This window comes from Ovis canadensis, chromosome 1, assembly GCF_042477335.2.
Source record: "Ovis canadensis isolate MfBH-ARS-UI-01 breed Bighorn chromosome 1, ARS-UI_OviCan_v2, whole genome shotgun sequence".
NCBI classification, from domain to species: Eukaryota; Metazoa; Chordata; class Mammalia; order Artiodactyla; family Bovidae; genus Ovis; species Ovis canadensis.
This window is the reverse complement of record NC_091245.1, coordinates 108,269,897-108,292,244: the sequence shown is the minus strand read 5'-3', so window position 1 is coordinate 108,292,244 and position 22,348 is coordinate 108,269,897. Positions and strand designations below refer to the sequence as shown.

Sequence of the window (22,348 nt, the reverse complement as noted above, 5' to 3'; positions counted from 1 at the left end):
GTAAGAATCGAATCGCCAGTCTATGTCCGATGCAGGATACAGCATGCTTGGGGCTGGTGTATGGAGATGACCCAGAGAGATGTTATGGGGAGGGAGGTGGGAGGGGGTTTCATGTTTGGGAATGCATGTACACCTGTGGTGGATTCATGTCAATGTATGGCAAAACCAATACAGTATTGTAAAGTAAAATAAAGTAAAAATAAAAATTTTTTAAAAATAAATAAATAAAAACTCAATATTCAAAAAACATATTCTTTGATTCTGATCCCATCTTTTCATGGTAAATAGATGATTTTTTAAAAAGTGGAAACAGTGGCAGATTTTATTTTCTTGGGCTCCAAAGTCACTGCAATGGTGACTGCAGCCATGAAATTAAAAGATAATCTCCTTGGAAGAAAAACGATGGAAAACATAGATAGTGTATTGAAAAGCAGAGACTGCTTTTGATTTGCCAAAAAGATCTGTATATTCAAAGCTATGGTTCTTCCAGTAGTCATGTACAGATGTGAGAGTTGGTCTATAAAGTAGACTGAGCATCGAAGAATTAATGCTTTTGAACTGTGGTGGAGAAGACTCTTGGAAGTCACTTGGACTCCAAGGGTATTAAACCAGTCAATTCTAAAGGAAATCAACCTCAAAGAAAGAAGAGAGAAAGAAAGGAAAGGAAGTAGAACAGGATCTGAACCTCTTCTGAGGAGTTGAAGTGATGGAGAGGTTTCTGCACCCAGGGAAGCCCACTCACTGATGGGGAAATCAGTTGGGATGGAAGGGGAGCATCTGAAGCTATTGAAGGGGGATGAATCAACTGATCTGTGACAGACAGAAGAGAATGAGACCTACACATGGTCTGTGCCAAAACCCTGTACACCCAAGACTTTGGGGTGTGTTTGCCAGTTCACAGTGGGGGCTGAAAGCTGGAACATGGGGATTGGAGACCAAACTCAGGAGGAAGAGTGCTATTGGCTATGAGGAGGCAGCCAGAGGGAATGAAAAGGAGGAAATTCACAGCCAGGAATGCTTGTGGAAGAAACCCAGACTGCCACAGAAGCAAGTCACTGCTGCTGAGTGACATCACATGCAGGGGATGGAGCCACCATTGCAGCCCCACTCTCCCTACATGATAGCGCCTGACCCACCAGGTGTTAGGAAAAGCCCCCATCATGTCTGGCCTTGTGGTGCTGGCTGCCAGGAAGTCTCCCCCTAGGACCAGATCTCTTGCAGCTATGGCCGCTGGCTTTTCTGCTCATCTATTGCCACTGAGGCCCCTGTGACTCAAGCAGTCATGCCACCTCTGCATCCTGCCCTCACCAGAGCAGACTGCTCCAGGGCGGTCTTGGGAGCAGACTCCTGTGAATGGGCCCCATACACAAGTGGGGTTAATGCCAGAGCTGAGCCCCAGGGGTGGAATGACTAAGGAAGAGGAACAAAAATCTTTCTGTGCAGTTGCAAAAGCCACAGCTTAAACTCCTCAGATCACCTTAGTAAATCTTACATCCTTGGAATATCTGAATGAGTGCTCCCACAAATGAAATGAATCTAGCTCTAGCAGCTGTGGATTTGGGGGACTAGTACATGTAGGAGTAGGACCAGGCCTAAGCTGCCCTTGCAATGCACACAGAGAGACCAGAGACCTACCTAGAGGTTTTGGATGACTTCTTGAGGAGGCAAAGGCTGGCTGTGACTCACAGTGGGAACAAAGACAGCTGAGATACTAGGAAAATATAATTATTATTACTTTTTCATGTTTTGCTTTGCTATATTGTTGCTGTTTATTATTATTTGTTTTTATTTTTTCCAGTGGTCATGTATGGATGTGAGAGTTGGACTGTGAAGAAAGCTGAGTGCCGAAGAGTTGATGCTTTTGAACTGTGGTGTTGGCGAAGACTCTTGAGAGTCCCTTGGACTGCAAGGAGATCCAACCAGTCCATTCTGAAGGAGATCAGCCCTGGGATTTCTTTGGAAGGAATGATGCTAAAGCTGAAGCTTCAGTACTTTGGCCACCTCATGCAAACAGTTGACTCATTGGAAAAGACTCTGAAGCTGGGAGGGATTGGGGGCAGGAGGAGAAGGGGACAACAGAGGATGAGATGGCTGGATGGCATCACGGACACAATGGACATGAGTCTGAGTGAAGTCCGGGAGTTGGTGTTGGACAGGGAGGCCTGGTGTGCTGCGATTCATGAGGCTGCAAAGAGTCGGACATGACTGAGTGACTGAACTGAACTGAACTGAACTGAAATTGAAAATACACTAGAAGAAGCCAATAGCAGAATAACTGAGGTAAAATGAATGAGCTGAATAAAACGATGGATATATAGAATGGTGAAAATAATTGCCATAGAACTGAATATAAGAAGAAAAAGAAAAGGAAAAGAAAAAAAAAAAGATGATGTCAGCCTTAGGGACATCTGAGATAACATTACATGCACTAACATTCAAAGTACAGAGTTCCCAGAAGACAAAGTGGAAGCATCTGAGAAAATAGTTCAAGAGACTATAGTAGAAAGCTTCCCTAACATAAGAAAGAGAATAGTCAATCAACTCCAGGAAGTGCAGAGAGCTCCATACAAGGTAAACCCAAGGGGAAACATGCTGAGGCACATATTAATCAAACTATCAAAAAATAAATACAAGGAAAAAATATTAAAAATAGCAAGGGAAAATCAACAAATAACAGACAGAGAATCCCCATAAGGTTATTAACTAACAGTTCAGCAGAAACTCTACAGGACAAAAATAAGTGGCAGAATATATTTAAAGTGATGAAAGGGGAAAACCTACAACCAAGATTACTTCATCCACCAGAGCTCTCATAAATTTGACAGAGAAATCAAAAGCTTTACAGACAAGCAAAAGCTAAGAGAATTCAGCACCACCAGACCAACTTTACAGCAAATGTTAAAAGAACTTCTCTAGGTAGTAAATAAAAGAGAAGAAAAAGACCAACAAAAACAAACTGAAAGCAATTAATAAAACGGTAATAGGAATATACATATTGATAATTACCTTAAGGTTAAATGGATTAAATGCTCCAATAAAAAGAAATGGACTGGATAAATGGATATTTTTTAAAAGGCCTGTGTATATGTTGTCTAAAGAGACCCACTCCAGACCTGAAGACACAGAGAGAGGGAATGGAGAAAGATATCTCATGCAAAGGGAAATCAAAAGAAAGCTGGGGTAGCAAAACTCATATCTTTATGAGTTTTGTCTCATTAAAAGAGATAAGGAAGGACACCACATAATTTTGAAAGGATCAACCCAAGAAGAAGATATAACAATTGTAAATATTTATGCATCTAATATAAGAACACCTCAATATACAAGACAAATGCTAATATCCATAAAAGGGGAAACTGATGGTAACACAATGATAATGGGGAGCTTTACATTCCACTTACACCAATAGATAGGTTGTCCGACAGAAAATTAGTAAGCAAGCACAAACTTTATATGACACATTAGAACAGATAGACTTAACTGCTATTTACAGGACACTCCATTCCAAAGCAGCAGAATACACTTTCTTCTTATGTGCACACAGAATATTCTCCAAGATAGATCACAACTTGAGTCACAAATTAAGGCTTGGTAAAGTAAACAATATTGAAATCATATCAAGCATCTTTTCTGACCACAACACTATGAGGTTAGAAATTAATTACAGGAAAAAACTGTAAAAAACACAAACACATGGAAACCAAACGATGTGCTATTAATAAACCAAGAGAATACTGAAGACATAAAAGAAGAAATAAAAGAATACCTAGAAACAAATGACAATGAAAATACAATGAACCAAAATCTATGGAATGCAGCAAAAGCAGTTCTAAAAGGGAAGTTTATAGCAATACAGTTCTATCTCAAGAAACAATAATAATCCCAAATAAACACTCTAACCTTATGTCTAAAGCAACTAGAGATAGAAGAGCAAACAAAGCCCAAAGTTAGTAGAAGGAAAGAAATCACAACGATTAGAGCAGAAATAAGTGAAATGGAAATGAAAAAAAAAATTGCAAAGAACAATAAAACTAAAAGCTGATTCTTTGAGAAGATAAATAAAATTGACAAATCATTACCCGGACTCATCAAGGAAAAAGGGAGAAGCTGCAAATCAATGAAATTAGAAATGAAAAAAGTTACAACTGACACTGCAGAAATACAAAGGATCAAAGAGACTACTACGAGATTTGAACTTCACTACTACTACTGTATGACAATAAAATGGACAACTTGGAAGAAATGGATAAATTCTTAGAAAGACACTGAACAAGGAAGAAACAGAAAATACTAACAGACCAATCACAAATAATTAAGTTAAAAGTATTACTAAAAATCATCCAATAAACAAAAATCCAGGACCAGATAGTCACGGGTGAATTCTACCAACCACTTAGCAAAGAACTACCACCTATCCTTCTTTTTTTTTTTTTTTTTTTTTTTTTTAGTTAAGAGATTTTATTCTAATAGCTGTAATTACAGTGCTTGTTTGTCGAAATGAAAACTGAAAACAAGTATACAAAACAGTTGATTACTAATTGTGTATTGAAAGCAGTAAGAGGTTCCACGACACCAAATAAACCAGCTCTGAGGTTTTCCCCAAGATAAAGTTTAACAGCTCCAGCTTCTTCAGTGTTTATCAAAATACAAAAGAAAAAAGTAGAGGTTATCATTTTCAATGGCAAATCTGACCCTTGCAGGCTGAGGGAGTGAAAGCACATGTAGACAGGGGCTCTGAGGGGCTGGGGCTCAAGGATGACCACCCGCACTCCTGCTGGTGAGACCCCAGAGAGCCCGGAGCAGGCAAGCAGGGGGGCTGCAGGCCTCCCGCTCCAGCCAGGGCGTTCCAACCAAAGTGCCCATGCTGACCCGAGAAAAGGCCGGGGTTCTTCCAAGGGGTCTGAGAACGGCGGCTGCAGCCTCCACCCCATCTCCTGGGCGGCCACGTATGCACAAATACAAGCACAAACGCTACGGGGGGTGGGAGGACCCGAGACAGAGCGAATCACAGGGACCCTACTGTGACCATGCAGAATGGGTATCACGGCTGGTTCTGCCCCGCTTCATGTTCCCAGCGGGAAACAGACCACCGGTGGACTGGACTCAGGCCGTCACCGCAGAACCTACATTAGGCACATTTCTCCCTTCTGTGTGTTCAAGTGTTCTCCTTATTTTGTATTTGTAACTATTTTAAAAAATGCACTGAGTTTGGGTTAAAAACCAACCACCAAAATGGATCTCAACACAGACCTAAAGCCCAGAGGAGGAGTATTGGGCTCGTCTGACACACAACTCCTAGATGACCCGTGTGCCTAAAATCCCTTCTCAGTACTAAACAGTGGGTTGATTTTCTTTTTACAATAAAAAAAGCTGAGTAATATTGCATAGGAGTACCAGAAGCTGCCTCATTGGAGACAAAAACTATTTACATTAAATAAAAACCCAGTTGCAGGCTGCGTCTGCACATTTACAGCATGGTGAAGCACACTGTGACCGACCATGGAGACAGCTTCTGGCACTCACACCACAGGGGCACGTTTGCCACATGAGAGTAAAGCGAGGGTAGAAGGAGGGAGTGAGAGGGGAGGAGAGAGGATGACAGCTCATTTCTGGTTCCGGAGCTGATTGGACAGCCAGTCCAGTCCCTCGTAAAGCCCGTCCCCGCTGGTGGCGCAGGTAGCCTGTATGTACCAGTTCCTGTGGCGCAGAGAGTGTAGGCCCAGCTTGTCCGTGATCTCGGCCGCGTTCATGGCATTAGGGAGGTCCTGTTTGTTAGCAAACACGAGCAGAACGGCGTCCCTGAGCTCGTCTTCTGCCAACATCCTCATGAGCTCCTCGCGGGCCTCATTCACACGCTCTCTGTCATTGCTGTCAACCACAAAGATGAGGCCTTGTGTGTTTTGAAAGTAGTGGCGCCACAGAGGCCGGATCTTGTCCTGGCCGCCCACGTCCCACACAGTGAAGCTAATGTTCTTGTACTCCACGGTCTCCACGTTGAAGCCAATAGTGGGAATGGTGGTCACAATTTCACCCAGCTTCAGTTTGTACAGGATGGTGGTCTTTCCCGCAGCATCTAGGCCCACCATGAGAATGCGCATTTCTTTTTTGCCAAAAAGGCCCTTGAAGAGGTTTGCAAAGATATTCCCCATGCTGCACACCGGTGGGGGCAACACTGGCCAGAGAAACCCTCGGCGGCCGCGGCGCAGATGCTGCTCGGAGGCAGGCGTTGGTTTCGCTCCCACCCACCTATCCTTCTCAAACTCTTCAAAAAATTGCAGAAATTGGAACACTCCCAAGCTCATTCAATAAGAGCACCATCACCTTGATAACAAAACTAAAAATATCATAAAGAAAAAAATTACAGTCCAACAACACTGATGAAGATAGACACAAACATCCTCAATACAATACTAGAAAATGAATCCATTAACACATTGAAAGGATCATATAAATCAAGTGGGATTTATTGCAGGGATGAAGGATTCTTTGATATATGCAAAGCAATCAATGTGATACCCCATATTAACAAATTAAAGAATGAGATTAAAGAATCTCAACAGATGCAACAAATCTTTCAACAAAATTCAACACACATTTTAGATAACTCTCCAGAAATTGGGCACAGAAGGAACCTATCTCAACATAATAAAGGTCATCTTTAATATGTAACAAACCCACAATAAACATTCTCAATGGGGAAAAACTGTAAGCATTCCTTCTAAGATCAGGAATAAGATAAGGGTGTCCACTCTCACTGCTATCATTCAACATAGTTTTGAAAGTCCAAGCCACAGCAATCAGAAAAGAAAAAGAAGTAAAAGAAACCTAAATTGGCAAAAAGAAGAAGAAGAAATAAATCTATCACTGTTTGCCAATGACTTGATATTATGTAAAGAAAATCCTAAAAGTACCACTAGAAAACAATTAGAGCTAATCCAAGAATTTAGTAAAGTCACAGAATACAAATTAGTATACAGAAATCTCTTGCATTCCTATTTGCTAACAATGAAAGATCAGAAAGAGAAATCAAGGAAGGAATCCCATTTACCATTGCAACAACAGCAACAAATGCATAGACATAAGCTTATCTAAGGAGGAAAAAGATCTGCAAGCTGAAAACCATAAGATAGTGATGAAAGAGATCAAAGATGTTATAAACAAATAAAGAGATATACCATGTTCTTGGATTGAAGAATCAATATTATGAAAAAGACTATACCACTCAAAGCAATCTACAGATTCAATGCAAACCGTTTCAAATTATCAATGGCTTTTTCAGGGAACTAGAAAAAAATGTTTACAATTTCTATGGAAACACAAAAGACCTTGAATAGCAAAGTAATCTTGAAGCAAAAAAAAAAAAAAAAGGAGTTGAAAGAATCATTTTCCCTGACTTCAGACTGTATTACAGGGCTACAGTAATCAAGACAGAATGGCATTGGCACAGAGAGAGAAGTATAGATCAATGGAACAATACAGAAAGTCCAAGACCAAACCACCCACCTATTGTCACCTAATCTATGACAGAATATACAATGGAGCAAAGACAGCCTCTTCAGTAAGTGGTGCTGAGAAATCTGGACAGCTACATGTAAAAGAATGAAATTAGAAAACTCCCTAGCACCATGCATGCATGCAGGTCATTTCAGGCATGCTGACTCTTTGCAACCGTGTGGGCTATAGCCTGCCAGGCTCCTCTGTCCTTGGGATTCCTCAGGAAAGAATACTGGAGTGGATTGCCATGCCTTCCTCCAGGGTATCTTCCCCACCCAGGAACAAACTCGCATCTCCTCTGTCTCTTGCACTGGCAGGTAGGTTCTTTACCACCAGCACCACGTGGGAAGCCCCGCTAGCACCATACACAAAAATAAACTCAAAATGGATCAAAGACTTAAACATAAGGCCAGAAACTATAATAACTCTTAGAGGAAAACATAAGCAGAACACTCTTTGACAGAAATTGTGGCAAGATTTTTTATGACCCACCTCTTAGTGTAGTAAGCTAATGGGACTTGAATAAATTTAAAAGCTTTTGCACAGCAAAGGAAACCATAAACAAGATGAAAAGACATGGGAGAGAGTATTTGCACATGAAGTAACTGACAACAGATTAATTTTCAAAATATACGAACAGCTCATGAAGTTCAATATCAAAAAAAAAAAAAGCCAATCAAAAAATGAGTAGGAGACCTAAACAGACATTTCTATACAGATGACCAACAAACACATGAAAAGATGATTAACATCACTAATTATCAGAGAAATGCAAATCAAATCTACAATGAGAGCTCACATCATACCAGTCAGAAAAGAAAAAGTAGCCATCCTAAATATTAAAACCTAGTGTGTTGTCACTGATTCTGTGTTCAAGTCCCCAACTGATTAAGCTCCTTCTTTGGGTTATAAGACATGCTTGATTAAATCTCAACTCCAAGTTTCCAGGTCTCCACTTGAGCGGAGAGACTATGCTAGGATCAAGAGAACAGAGTGGCACCATTTTCTTCCCTGACAGACACCATATTCAAGATGAGCCTGAGTCTCCTTCCACTGCACTTGCCAGCATGTCTTAGGAGACTGATGACAGCTGATCCTCCTACCCCATCTCCAGCTCCAATAGGAGGTTCTCAGCAGTTTGTCATTGTGTATACTGGATTTTCACTCTTTCAATCAGAAAAGTTGTGGTTACTTTAAAAAGTGGATGGGGGTGGAGAAATGAAAATCCAAGAGTCTAAAGAAACAAAGTCCAATAGCTACTCTAGTTGGAGCCTGGAAACAGAGAATAGGTTGAATTTAAATAATCCCAACCTATGAGAGTAAAAAGGCATCCACAGTAGGCTTTTAACCAGCCAGCTTCTTTGAGACCCTCCATGGGTTTTGAAGTCTACAAAGTATGCACCATACTTCAAAAAGCAATAAGACAAATAGTATAATTATTCTGAAAGTTGCAAAAGTGGTGTAGGCATACACAGTATAATTCAGTTACAGTGTATGGTACTGTTTCTATTATATAATCACATTAACTGCTTTTTTCCTACATAATTATCTATTCAGCCAAGTTATAGTTGAACATGATACAACATCCTTGTATCACTACTGATAGTTGGTAATAGCTCTTTGATAGCAAACCTGCTATCAAATAAAACCTATTCTACTGTAGAAATTATCCTTGAACTGGAAAACAGTCTGCAATCCAAGTCCAGTCATGAAATACTACCATATTTGTGAAGAGTCTTCTAAATTCTGTGTCACTTTTGGGGAAAATATTATTTGTTGCTGTACGAAATGCTGCTTCTGTGATTTAAAGTCTCTTATTGGAATTTGGTGGAAGTGATGAATTTCGGCCAAAGTGGCAAAAAGAAACAGTGTAACAGCAATCCTCAAGGCCATCAGCACCTCCATCTTTCCTTTCTTCCTTGTGTTGCCAACTCTCCTTTACTTTGGTAAGAGCTCTTTTCTGAACTTGGATGATGTCAGGGAAATTGGCCAGGTGCCTCTGACACAGCACTAACATGTCCATGATGGGGTCTAGGCACTGCCTGGCCTGCTCTAAGAGCTCACCAATGGCTTCCTAGGTATGTGCAGTGAAGGCAATGGTGGGCCCAGGTCGCCATCGCCTGTCAGGCCAGGCAAAGGGGTATGGATCACCTTCACGTACAAGGCCAAGAAAAAACCCGGGTCCCTAAGGCTGTTGATCCCCTTGAGCCAGCCCTCAATGTCCTGCTAGCTGTACAAGCTCAGCACCTCATCCTCCCACCACAAGATCACATCCAAATTCTTCCACCTGGAGTGGGCGCTGAGTGTGCAGCTTCATGGTCCTGGCGCCTCGACGATCTGCCCCCAACTCGCAGCTCCCAGAGGCTGGTGCCCACCTGAAGGGCCCACGGTGGTGCCCACTCTACGGTGTAGGGAGAGGAACCCCAAAGGCCACGCATACCTCAGCCTCTAGCCAACAGTTGCACCCTCTGCACAGATATGCTTGCAATTTTTTGCTTTGAGTGAGTCTAGTTTTAGAATATGGATCAAAACTATTCCAAGAGCCAAACTATAGTGATACCCAGGCAGATAAATTCGTGGTAGATGTGTTTTACAAGTGGGGATGGAGATGTTGATCAGTTGCCTAGATTCTGACAAATGAATCCTCCTAGATCTGCCAACCCTACAGAGAATGTCGAGTGGACTCGACTTCCCTCTTCCATAATATTCTCTAGCGGAAGGCTCAGGGGAAAGAAAAGGTAAACAGTGTCACATATTAATACATTATTAGAATGTGCAAAGGCCAGTTGGCTTGACAAGCTTGAAGAGACTCAGAGGCAGATCTAAGTACGTGGATGGTTTCAGCCCACGGTAGGAGCTATTTCTGGCAAGCACATGTTCTTTTTTTCCCTCTTTTCTTATTTTATTTACTTTTAATTGAAGGATAATTGCTCTACAATATTGTGTTGGTTTCTGCCATACATCAACGTGAATCAGCCTTAGGCGTACATATGTCTCCTCCCTCTCAGACTTCCCTCCCACCTCCCACCCCTTCCCCCTCCTCTAGGTTTACAGAGCTCAGATTTGGTTTCCCTGAATCATACAGCAAATTCCCATTGGCTATCTATTTTATATATGATAGTGTATATATTTCCATGCTACTCTCTCCATTTGTCCCAACCTCTCCTTCCACTCCTCTCCACCCCCAATCCAGGTCTGTTCTCTATGTCTGCCTCTCCATTGCTGTCCTGCAAATAGGTTCATCAGAACCATCTTTCTAGATTCCAAATATATGCATTAATATACTATACTTGTTTTTCTCTTTCTGACTTACTTCACTCTGTATAATAGGCTCTAGGTTCATGCATCTCATTAGAACTAACTCAAATGCATTCTTTTCTTTATCTAAGTAATATCTTATTGTATTAATCTACCACAGCTTATTTATCCATTCATCTGTTGACAGACATCTAGGTTGCTCCCATTTCCTAGCTATTGTAAATAGTGCTGCAGTGAACATTAGGGTACATGTGTCTGTTTCAATTTTGGTTTCTTCAGGGTATATGTCTAGTAGTGAGCTTGCTGTGTCATATGGGGCTTCCTAGGTGGCACTAGTGGTAAAGAACCCACCTGCCAATGCAGGACATGTAAGAGATGCAAGTTCGACCCCTGAATCAGGAAGATCCCCTGGAGTGGGGCATGGCAATCCACTCCAGTATTCTTGTGTGGACAATTCCCTGGACAGAGGAGCCTGGAGAGCTACAGTCCATAGGGTTGCAAAGAGTCGGACACAACTGAAGCAACACAACACAACTGAAGCAACTTCACACACGCACACGCACACGCACACACTAGTTTTATTCCAAGTTTTTTTTTTTAAGGAATCTCCATACTGTCTTCCATAGTGTCTGTATCAAGTTACATTCCCACCAACAGCGCAAAAGGGTCTCCTTTTCTCCACACCCTCTCCAGCGTTTATTGATTGTGAATTTTTTTGATGATAGGCATTCTGGCCAGTGAGAGGTGATTTTGTAGTTATAGTTTTGACTTCCATTTCTCTAATAATGAGCAATGTCAAGCATCTTTTCTTTTATTTAATAGTCATCTGTATGTCTACTTGAAGACATGTCTTGTTTCTTGAAGTAGAATTGTATTGCTATAAAATTCCCTCTTAGAACTGCTTTTGCTGCATCCCATAGGTTTTGCATCATCGTGTTTTATTGTCATTTGTTTCTAGGAATTTTTTATGTCCCTTTTTATTTCTTCAGTAAGCCATTTATTATTTAGAAGCATATTGTTTAATCTCTATGTCTTTGGTTTTTTACAGTTTTCTTTTCCCTGTAAGTGAAATCTAGACTCCTAGTGCTGTAGGAGTCTAGAGACTCCTAGAGTCCCATAAGAGACTGACCCAGACTTGCCTGTTAGTGTCCAGGAGTTTCTAGTGGAGGCATGGGTTGGCAATGGTCTGCTGCAAAAAAGATATTTAATATGATTTTGATTTTCTTAAATTTACTGAAGCTCGATTTGTGACCCAAGATGTGGTCTATCTTGGAGAATGTTCTATGTACACTTGAGAAGAAAGTGTATTCTGCATTTAGATGGAATGTTCTGAGGATATCAACCATGTCCATCAAGTCTGATGTGTCATTTAAGGCTTGTGTCTCCTTATTAATTTTCTGTTTTGATAATCTGTCCATTGGTGTAAGTGGGGTCTTAAATTTCCCTACTATTAGTGTGTTACTGTTAAGTTCCCCTTTTATGTCTGTTAGTCTTTGCCTTATATATTAGCTGTTCCTGTGTTGGGTGCAATATTTAAGACTATTATGTTTTCTTCTTTGCTTCTCCTTTGCCCTTGGATGTGGGGTATGATTTATTGGTAGGTTGCAACATTCTCCTGTCAATGGTTGCTCAGGAGTGAGTGTAATTTTGGAGTTCTAGCAGAAGATGAGTGCACACCTTCTACTCTGCCATCTTGGCCATGGTGGGGCAAAGGAAAAGCCCCAGCAAGATGGTAGAAGGGGAAAAATCAGGTTTAGAATCAAACCCCATACCCACTCTCAAGATGCTCAGAGGACTCAAACAAAACCTTGTGCACACCAGGACCCAGAGACAACAGAGACCAAGCCACACCTGCCTTTGAGTGTTTGAGTGTCTCCTGCAGAGGAACAGGTCAACAGTGGCCTGCCACAGGGGCAAGGGCTCTGGGTGCACCAGACCTGGGTCACATAGCATGTGGCATAAAAACCTCCTGGAGGAGATCACCAGTTACCCTGCCATAGAGCCGCTGAGCAGATAACACACAAACTGCAGAACAATTATACCAAATAAATTCTACACTGTTAAGAAAGTTCTAGGACCCACAACAGATTTCCCAACCTGGAGATCTGACAAAGGGACTGAGAACCCACAGGCAATTTGACTTTTGAGACCAGTGGGAATTGATTACAGAACTTACACAGGACTGGGGAAACAGACTCTTGGAGAGCACAAACAGAACCTTGTGTGTAACAGGACCTAGGAGAAAGGATCAATGATCCCATAAGAGACTGACCCAGACTTTCCTGTGAGTGTCCACGAGTTTCTAGTGGAGCCATGGGTTGGCAATGGTCTGCTGCAGGCTTGGGGGCACTGAGTGCAGCAGTGCATGCATGGGACATTTTGAAAGAGTTTGCCATTATCTTCATTACCTCCACCATAGTTTGGTCTCCGGTCAAACAACAGGGAGGGTACACAGCCCCACTCATCAACAGAAAATGGGATTAAAGATTTACTGAGTATAGTTCTGACCATCAGAACAAGACCCCAGTTTCCCCCACTGGGGAAAGAGTGGGGGAAAGACTGGTGGGAGAGTCAGTCTCTCCCATCAGGAACCTTCCATAAGCCTCTATCCTTACCCATCAGAGGGCAGACAGGATGAAAACCATAAACACAAGAAACTAATCAAGCTGATCACATGGACCACATCCTTGTCTAACTCAATGAAACAATGAGCCATGCAATGTAGGGCCACCCAAGATGGACAGGTCATGGTGGAGAGTTCTGACAAAATATGGTCCGCTGGAAATGGGAATGGAAAACCACTTCAGTATTCTTGCCTTGAGAACCCCATGAACAGTGTGAAAAGGCAAAAGGATATGACACTGAAAGATGAACTCCCCAGGTCAGTAGGAGCCCAATGTGCTACTGGAGAACAGTGGAGAAACAACTCCAGAAAGAATGAAGAGCTATAGTCAAAGCAAAAACAACACCCAGTTGTGGATGACTGGTGATGGAAGTAAAGTCTGATGCTACAACAAACAATATTGCATGGGAAACTGGAATGTTAGGTCCCACAATCAAAACAAATAGGAAATGACCAAACAGGAGATGGCAAGAGTGAACATTGACATTTTAGGAATCAGTGAATTTAAATGGACTGGACTGGGTGAATTTAATTCAGATGACCATTATATCAACTACTATGGGCAAGAATACCTTAGAAGAAATGCAGTAGCCCATGACTCAACAAAAGAGTCTGAAATGCAGTACTTGGGTGCAATCTCAAAAACAACACAATGATCTCTGATCATTTCCAAGACAAACTATTCAATATTACAGTAATCCAAGTCTATACCCAAACCAGTAATGCTGAAAAAACAGAAGTTGAATGGTTCTATGAAAACCTATAAGAATTTCTAGAACTAACACCCAAAAAAAAAAAAAAAACATGTCTTTTTAATCATCAGTTCAGTTCATTCCCTCAGACATGTCCAGCTCTTTGCGATCCCATGAATCGCAGCATGCCAGACCTCCCTGTCCATCACCAACTACCGGAGTTCACTCAAACTCAGGGCCATCGAGTCGGTGATACCATCCAGCCATCTCATCCTCTGGTGTCCCCTTTTTCTCCTGCCTCCAATCCCTCCCAGCATCAAAGTCTTCTCCAATGAGTCAACTCTTCGCATGAGGTGGCCAAAATACTGGAGTTTCAGCTTTAGCATCATTCCTTCCAAAGAACACCCAGGACTGATCTCCTTCAGAATGGACTGGTTGGATCTCCTTGCAGTCCAAGGGACTCTCAAGAGTCTTCTCCAACACCACAGTTCAAAAGCATCAATTCTTCGGTGCTCAGCTTTCTTCACAGCCCAAGTCTCACAACCATACATGACTACTGGAAAAACCATAGCCTTGACTAGACGGACCTTTGTTGGCAAAGTAATATCTCTGCTTTTCAATATGCCATCTAGGTTGGTCATAACTTTCCTTCCAAGGAGTAAGCGTCTTTTAATTTCATGGCTGCAATCGCCATCTACAGTGATTTTGGAGCCAAAAAAAAAATAAAGCCTGACCCTGTTTCCACTGGTTCCCCATCTATTTCCCATGAAGTGATGGGACCAGATGCCATGATTTTCGTTTTCTGAATGTTGAGCTTTAAGCCAACTTTTTCAGTCTCCTCTTTCACTTTCATCAAGAGGCTTTTTAGTTCCTCTTCACTTTCTGCCATAAGGGTGATGTCATCTGCATATCTGAGGTAACTGATATTCCTCCCAGCAATCTTGATTCCAGCCGGTGCGTCCTCCAGCCCAGTGTTTCTCATGATGTATTCTGCATATGAGTTAAATAAGCAGGGTGACAACATACAACCTTGACGTACTCCTTTTCCTATTTGGAACTAGTCTGTTGTTCCATGTCCAGTTCTAACTGTTGTTTCCTGACCTGCATATAGGTTTCTCAAGAGGCAAGTCAGTGCTCTGGTATTCCCATTTCTTTCAGAATTTTCCACAATTTATTGTGAACCACATAGTCGAAGGCTTTGGCATAGTCAATAAAGCAGAAATAGATGTTTTTCTGGAACTCTCTTGCTTTTTCCATGATCCAGCAGATGTTGGCAATTTGATCTCTGGTTCCTCTGCCTTTTCTAAAACCAGCTTGAACATCAGGGAGTTCACAGTTCACATACTGCTGAAGCCTGGCTTGGAGAATTTTGAGCATTACTTTACTAACATGTGAAACGAGTGCAGTTGTGTGGTAGTTTGAGCATTCTTTGGCATTGCCTTTCTTAGGGATTGGAATGAAAACTGACCTTTTCCAGTCCTGTGGCCACTGCTGAGTTTTCCAAATTTGCTGGCATATTGGGTGCAGCACTTTCACACCATCATCATTTTTCATCATAGGGGACTGGAATGCAAAAGTAGGAAGTCAAGGGATACCTGGAGTAACAGGCAAGTTTGGCCTTAGTGTGCAATATGAAGCAGGGACAATACTAACAGAGTTTTGCAAAATGAATGCACTGGTTATAACAAACACCCTCTTGCTACAACACAAGAGACGACTCTACACATCTACATCACCAGATGGTCAATATCAAAATCAGATTGATTGTATTCTTTGCAGCCGAAGATAGAGAAGCTCTATACAGTCAACACAAACAGGACCAGGAGCTGACTGTGGCTCAGATCATGAACTTCTTATTGCCAAATTCGGACTTAAATTGAAGAAAGTAGGGAAAACCACTAGACCATTCAGGTATGACCTAAATCAAATCCCTAACAATTATACATTACAGTGACAAATAGATCAAGGGATTAGATCTGATAGAATGCTGAAGAACAATGGACAGAGATTCATGACATTGTACAGGAGGCAGAGATCAAGACCAACCCCGAGAAAAAGAAACCCAGAAACGCAAAATGGCTGTCTGAGGAGGCCTTAAAACCAGCTGAGAAAAGAAGAGAAAATAAAGGCAAAGGAGGAAAGGAAAGATATACCAATTTGAATGCAGAGTTCCAAAGAATAGCAAGGAGCGATAAGAAAGCCTTCCTCAGTGATCAATGCAAAGAGATAGAGGAAAACAATGACAGGGAAACACTAGAGATCTCTTCAAGAAAATTAGAGATACCAAGGGAACATTTCATGCAAAGATAGGCACAATAAAGGACAGAAACGGTATGGACCTAACAGAAGCAGAAGATATTAAGAAGAGGTGGCAAGAATACACAGAAGAAGTATTCAAAAACATCTTAATGACACAGACAACCATGATGTGTGATTACTCACCTATATCCAGACATCCTGAAATGCAAAATCAAGTGGGCATTAGGAAGCATCACTATGAACAAAGCTAGTGGAGGTGATGGAATTGCAGGTGAGCTATTTCATATCCTAAAAGATGATGCTGTGAAAGTGTTGCACTCAATATGCCAGTAAATTTGGAAAATGCAACAGTGGCCACAGGGCTGGAAAACATTAGTTTTCATTCCAATTTCAAAGAAAAGCAATGCTAAATAATGTTCAAACTATTGCACAATTGCACTCATCTCATACACTAGCAAAGTAATGCTCAAAATTCTCCAAGCCAGGCTTCAACAGTACTTGAATCGTGAACTTCCAGATGTTCAAGCTGGATTTAGAAAAGGGAGAGGAACCAGAGATCAATTGTTAACATTTCTTGGATCACAGAAAAAGCAAGAGAGTTCCAGAAAAAAACATCTACTTCTGCTTTACTGGCTATGCCAAAGCCTTTGACTGTGTGGATCAGAGCATACTGAATTGATGTTTTTGAACTGTGGTGTTGGAGAAGACTCTTGAGAGTCCCTTGGACTGCAAGGAGACCCAACCAGTCCATTCTGAAGGAGATCAGTCCTGGGTGTTCTTTGGAAGGAATGATGCTAAAGCTGAAACTCCAGTACTTTGGCCACCTCATGCGAAGAGTTGACTCATTGGAAAAGACTCTGATGCTGGGAAGGATTGGGAGCAGGAGGATAAAGGGAAGACAGAGGATAATATGGCTGGATGGCCATATGGCCATCACCGACTCGATGGCCCTGAGTTTGAGTGAACTCCAGGAGTTGGTGATGGACAGGGAGGCCTGGCATGCCGTAATTCATGGGGTCGCAAAGAGTCAGGCACGAGTGAGTGACTGAACTGAAGAACTAAAGAGCCTCTTGATGAAAGTGAAAGAGGAGAGTGAAAAAGTTGGCTTAAAATGCAACATTCAAAGAACTAAGATCATGGCATCTGGTCCCATAACCTCAGGGCAAATAGATTTGGAAACAGGGACAGGCTTTAATTTTGGGTGCTCCAAAATCACTGCAGATGGTAACTGCAGCCATGAAATTAAAAGATGCTTGTTCCTTGGAAGAAAAGCTATGAACCAACTAGACAGCATATTAAAAAGCATAGACCTTACTTTGCCAACAAAGGTCCATCTAGTCAAAGCTATGGTTTTTCCAGTGGTCATGTATGGATGTGAGAGTTGGACCATAAAGAAAGCTGAATGCCAAAGAATTGATGCTTTTGAACTCTGGTGTTGGAGAAGACTCTTGAGAGTCACTTGCACAGCAAGGAGATCAAACCAGTCAATTGTAAAGGAAATCAGTCCTGAATATTCATTGGAAGGACTGCTGCTGAAGCTGAAACTCCAATACTTTGGCCACCTGATGTGAAGAACTGACTTTTTGAAAAGATCCTGATGCTGGAAAAGACTGAAGGCAGGAGGAGAAGGGAAAGACAGATGATGAGATGGTTGGACGGCATCATCAGCTCGATGGACATGAGTTTGAGTAAGCTCCGGGAGTTGGTGATGGACAAGGAAACCTGGCATCCATAGGGTCCATAGGGTTGCAGAGTCAAACATGACTGAGCAGCTGTACTGAACTGACTGACTGTCTGATGTCTTCTTCTTGGATTAATCCCTTGATCATTATGCACTCTCCTTGGGAAGAACATATTCTTCCATTACTCATCTTGTAGGTTTTGAGGAGTTTGGTGGTAGATGCCAGTACCATTTGCAGGGTACCATGGACTCTGAAGATCAGTAGGGAAGAAAGTATCAACTCCTTGATGGAGCTGGTATCTCAAATGATGGGGAAATTAACAAAATGGGCCTCTCTAAATAAACTCCCAAGTGATACAGAGGGGCCTCTGCCTCATCCTATCTTTTATCTCTCTTTTAGTTGATGAAGCGGCATAGGAGCCTGCCATACACTCAAAACTTCACTCCAGAGGCTACAAACCTAGGGAAAAGTTATTCAGTTCCCCATCTACTGTACATGTGAAGTAATTACATTTCTTGTTTTCTGACCTGACTTTCCTCATTCTTTGTCCATAATTATACAATCCTGTCTGCTTATCCATTTGCTTGTTTATGACATTTCTTTCTGGTAAGTGAAACATCTACTATATATGAGCAGATATGTTATAGAGGCACATTCACATTTTTCATTAACTGTAAGTACTGAAACAGTGGCTCGCTTTTTAAAATTTATAACTGAGTTGGATGAAGGACTTAGTATGTATCTATCTTCAGTATTTACCATCCCCAGTGACCATTTTACTTTTTAATTAAAATGGCAATGGCACCCCACTCCAATACTCTTGCCTGCAAAATCCCATGGATGGAGGAGCCTGGTAGGCTGCAGTCCATGGGGTCACTAGGAGTCAGACACGACTGAGTAACTTCTCTTTCACTTTCCACTTTCATACATTGGAGAAGGAAATGGCAACCCACTCCAGTATTCTTGCCTGGAGAATCCCAGGGACAGAGGAACCTGGTGGGCTGCCGTCTATGGGGTCGCACAGAGTTGGACATGACTGATGTGACTTAGCAGCAGTAGCAGCAGTGTCATGAAAGGGAATCCCTGGAATGCCCGTCTACTAGTACAATCAACACATTCATAATGAAAGAAATAGCTCATAGGCAAGGGATTTCAAATTAAAACAGGTATTTTGTTGAACATCTACAAGTGATCTGACTGGTGGTATGAACAAGGGCCCTACTTACTAAACTCTTCAGAGACTGCTGAAATAGATAAATATTCACCACCACCACCACCACCACCACCACAGCTGTGAAAAATTCACAGGCCTAAATCAGTTCAGCAATTTCCGGGGTTATTCAGATAATAAGTGAACAAGATGAGACTCAGACATAATTCTGTCAAGTCTCAAAGCCCTAGTTTTCCAGGACAGCAGAGTATGGAACCAGCACATGTAAGCAGTTTATAATATGAAGAGCACTGGTCAGGACAGAAGCAATGCAGGTCAGCATGTGTCCCCAGAATAAGGTCACCAGAAACCTGTGCCCCAAAGCAGTGTTTCCAGTCTGGTAGGAAATTCCCAAATATGGGACACTGAGCCAGCTCAGGGCTTAGTGACTAAAGCAGACAGTGACTGGACTGCAAAGGAGGGCCCTACTTGTGCAGAGGCACAACTGTGATCAATAAATATGTGCTAGGTGAAATACAGTGCAAGTTGCCACTTGCAATGTAACTGAAAGATGCTTTCCTTACTCAGGAACATGTGTGACACTGCAGCATTCTCACAGGAGGCCTGGGACAAGAGTGAGACAAGACTCCCACTCTCAGGTGCTAACCCTGGACTTGCACAAGCCCGAGAGTGGTATCTCCTTGCCTCCTCTGTGCACACGGCCAGGGGTGGCATCAGAAGGGAGAGGGCAAGAGCCAGTGACCTGGTCACATCACAAATGACAGACAACTTGCTGAAGTGCTGTGGGAGCCCAGCACAGAGAGCTCCTAATTCCATCTGGGGCAGCATGGGGAGAGTCCCAGGGGATCATCTGAGCTTTATTTGAAAGAGGAGGGAGGGAAGGGTCTTACTTCAGGTAGTGGGAGCAGGTACGCAGGCGGAGACTGATGGGGTTTCTTTACTTAGGCCCATAAGGGCTATTAACCCTTAATATGGGAAGGTTTTTCCCAGTTAACTGCATCTTCTGGGGCTCTCCTTCTCCTCCTGTCCCCACTGTGGCTCTCAGGGACTGTGAGTGGAGATCTCCAAAGCCTTCCCTCTTACCTATGGGGTAGAGTAGTGTGGTTTGAGCCCTTGGAGTGGGTACAAGGTTGTGTTGGGTGTTGTGGTCTGTTCTCCTCACAATGGAGAGAAAAGAGATGCTCAGAACCAATCCAGCCAAGAGCTAAGAGGGGAGTTTTGTGATAAAGGAAGCCCTGCAGAAAGAGGCCTGACCAATGTGCCTGGGGAGGGAGTCGTCCACACACTATGGTTGGGCAGGAGCCATGCATGGGATATAAGCACAATGTGGGAGCAGTCTCTCTACCATGGGGGGCTTCTCCAGGTTTAAAAGGTGATGCAGTTGGTGAGACTGATCAGATGGTGGTTAGACAAAGACAAAAAGGCCCTATGAAAGCTGGACCATGAGAATCTCTAGGAAGACAGTTCACTGCCCCAGGAAGGACTGCGGGGTCCACTAGCCTTCAGCTCCCAGACAGTGAGAGTCCCTAGACCCTGCTTGGAGACCAGCTGAGCTTCTTGTGCTAGTGGCTTTTGCAGGTGTGGAAGAGGCTGGAGATTCTGGCTTATTTGTGATGCACTCAGCATAGAGGGAAGTGGCTGTGGTTGACCAAATGTCGCCTTATTTCTCAGAGGCTGAGACACACCACAGGCCTTTGTTCCCCTCCTGAGGTGGTCTGAGGGAGATAAGCTGTGCTTGGACAGGTCTGGCCTCCTTCCACTCATGTGGCTTCTCAAGGCTTGAAATCATCTTAGTGTGGGAGATTCCCTGTGACGAAAGAGACTTGGATTCAGAAAGACCTTTGGCTGGGGTAGTGGAGACTTGGTCCAAGTCTTGACTTTGTCATGTACTGACTTTCCAGACCCTGGGCTTGTCTATTAATGTCTTTGGATCCTCAGTTTCCACACCTGGAAAATGGGAGGTGATCACAATTGTATCTATCTGCATCTCATGGGTGAAAGTGTTTCACATACATACGAAAAGGTATGATGTGACATTAATGGGCAAATGATGGGCATTTGTTGCAGCCTGGCAGAGCAGAGACCAGAACCTGCCCCATGACTCAATGGTATAGCAAACTGTCCCCTCGTGACTGTCCTAGTAAGCATGCCGTAGGGACACACTTGTGGCAGGTGGTGCTCTCTGCTCTGCTTCACTGCCTGCCCCTGTGTCCATCCCCCTGGAAACAAAACAAGATGTTCGTGATCAACAGCAGAGCCTTAACTTTACTCCCTCTTTATGATGTGCTGATCAAACTCCCTAGTATAGCTATTCCCTAAAGATCTCATGTGACTTCTACCAATAAAAGTGTGGGCTGAAAGGAGCCATTTTGTCTTCCTGCCATGCAGAGCAGGAGGGCCCCTGACTCCCCACTTGCCAAATTACACGAGTCTGTCTTTTCATTACAGGCTCGCCCCCTTTTCAGGTTTTTCTCACCCACTGTGCCGGACGTGGCAGGCTTGGTGATTTAGCTAACTGACCCGAAACCAGAGGAAATGGCCTTTATGTTGATTTAGCGGCAGTAGATCAAGCAGTGACCTCACTTATCCACATCAAGCTTCCTCACATGCTTAACCCTTTAGATCTTAGCACCAGCAGTACTCCCATTTCACTGCCATAGACGCAGGGGCCCACCTTATCATACACCTTTTGGAGCCCAGCATTTCTACAGGGGTTTCTCTCGGACCCAGTCTTAGAAAATGAAGATAATTTTCATTTGTCACATGGAACAATATAGCTGTTTTTATTTTATCTTTGATACTGTGGCAAGTTAAACAAAATATTCAGATCCAAATGGCCTTCAAACCCCCCTGTGTCAGATAGAAATTTTAGACCCTTTCTTTAGATTTTCTCACTATCAACTATCTTTTATATAATTTTACTAAATTTATATAATTTATATAATTTTACTAAAACATATATTTTATGTTAATGATTTTTTTGGTAGAATCAAAGAAACAAATTCAAGTCAGAGATCCCAGAAACTACATCTGGAACCACACTGTAAAACTGGACTACTAACAGTTGCTGCCTATGACATGAACAGGAATCTGCAATATCAGGAGATGCTACCCTCTAATTGGGCTATCTCTGTTTGCATTCCATGCCAGCAAAACAGAGGTTCAACTC

General features: G+C 42.5%; 2 protein-coding genes across 2 annotated transcripts in view; both read right to left on the bottom strand.

The window, feature by feature from the left end:
- Window positions 1-22,348, bottom strand: part of LOC138416061 (SLAM family member 8-like) — a 77,313-nt gene that overhangs the window by 53,512 nt on the left and 1,453 nt on the right. The window lies entirely within an intron of this gene.
- LOC138433789 (ADP-ribosylation factor 1) lies at window positions 4,528-6,237 on the bottom strand. Its single transcript, XM_069577038.1, has one exon. It carries the CDS (start codon window positions 6,147-6,149, stop codon window positions 5,604-5,606), a length of 546 nt encoding a protein of 181 aa, XP_069433139.1. The 5' UTR covers window positions 6,150-6,237; the 3' UTR covers window positions 4,528-5,603.

Bases quoted from the DNA above. Each gene is read 5' to 3' on its own strand.
- LOC138433789 (XM_069577038.1), bottom strand. From the start codon at position 6,149: ATGGGGAATATCTTTGCAAACCTCTTCAAGGGCCTTTTTGGCAAAAAA.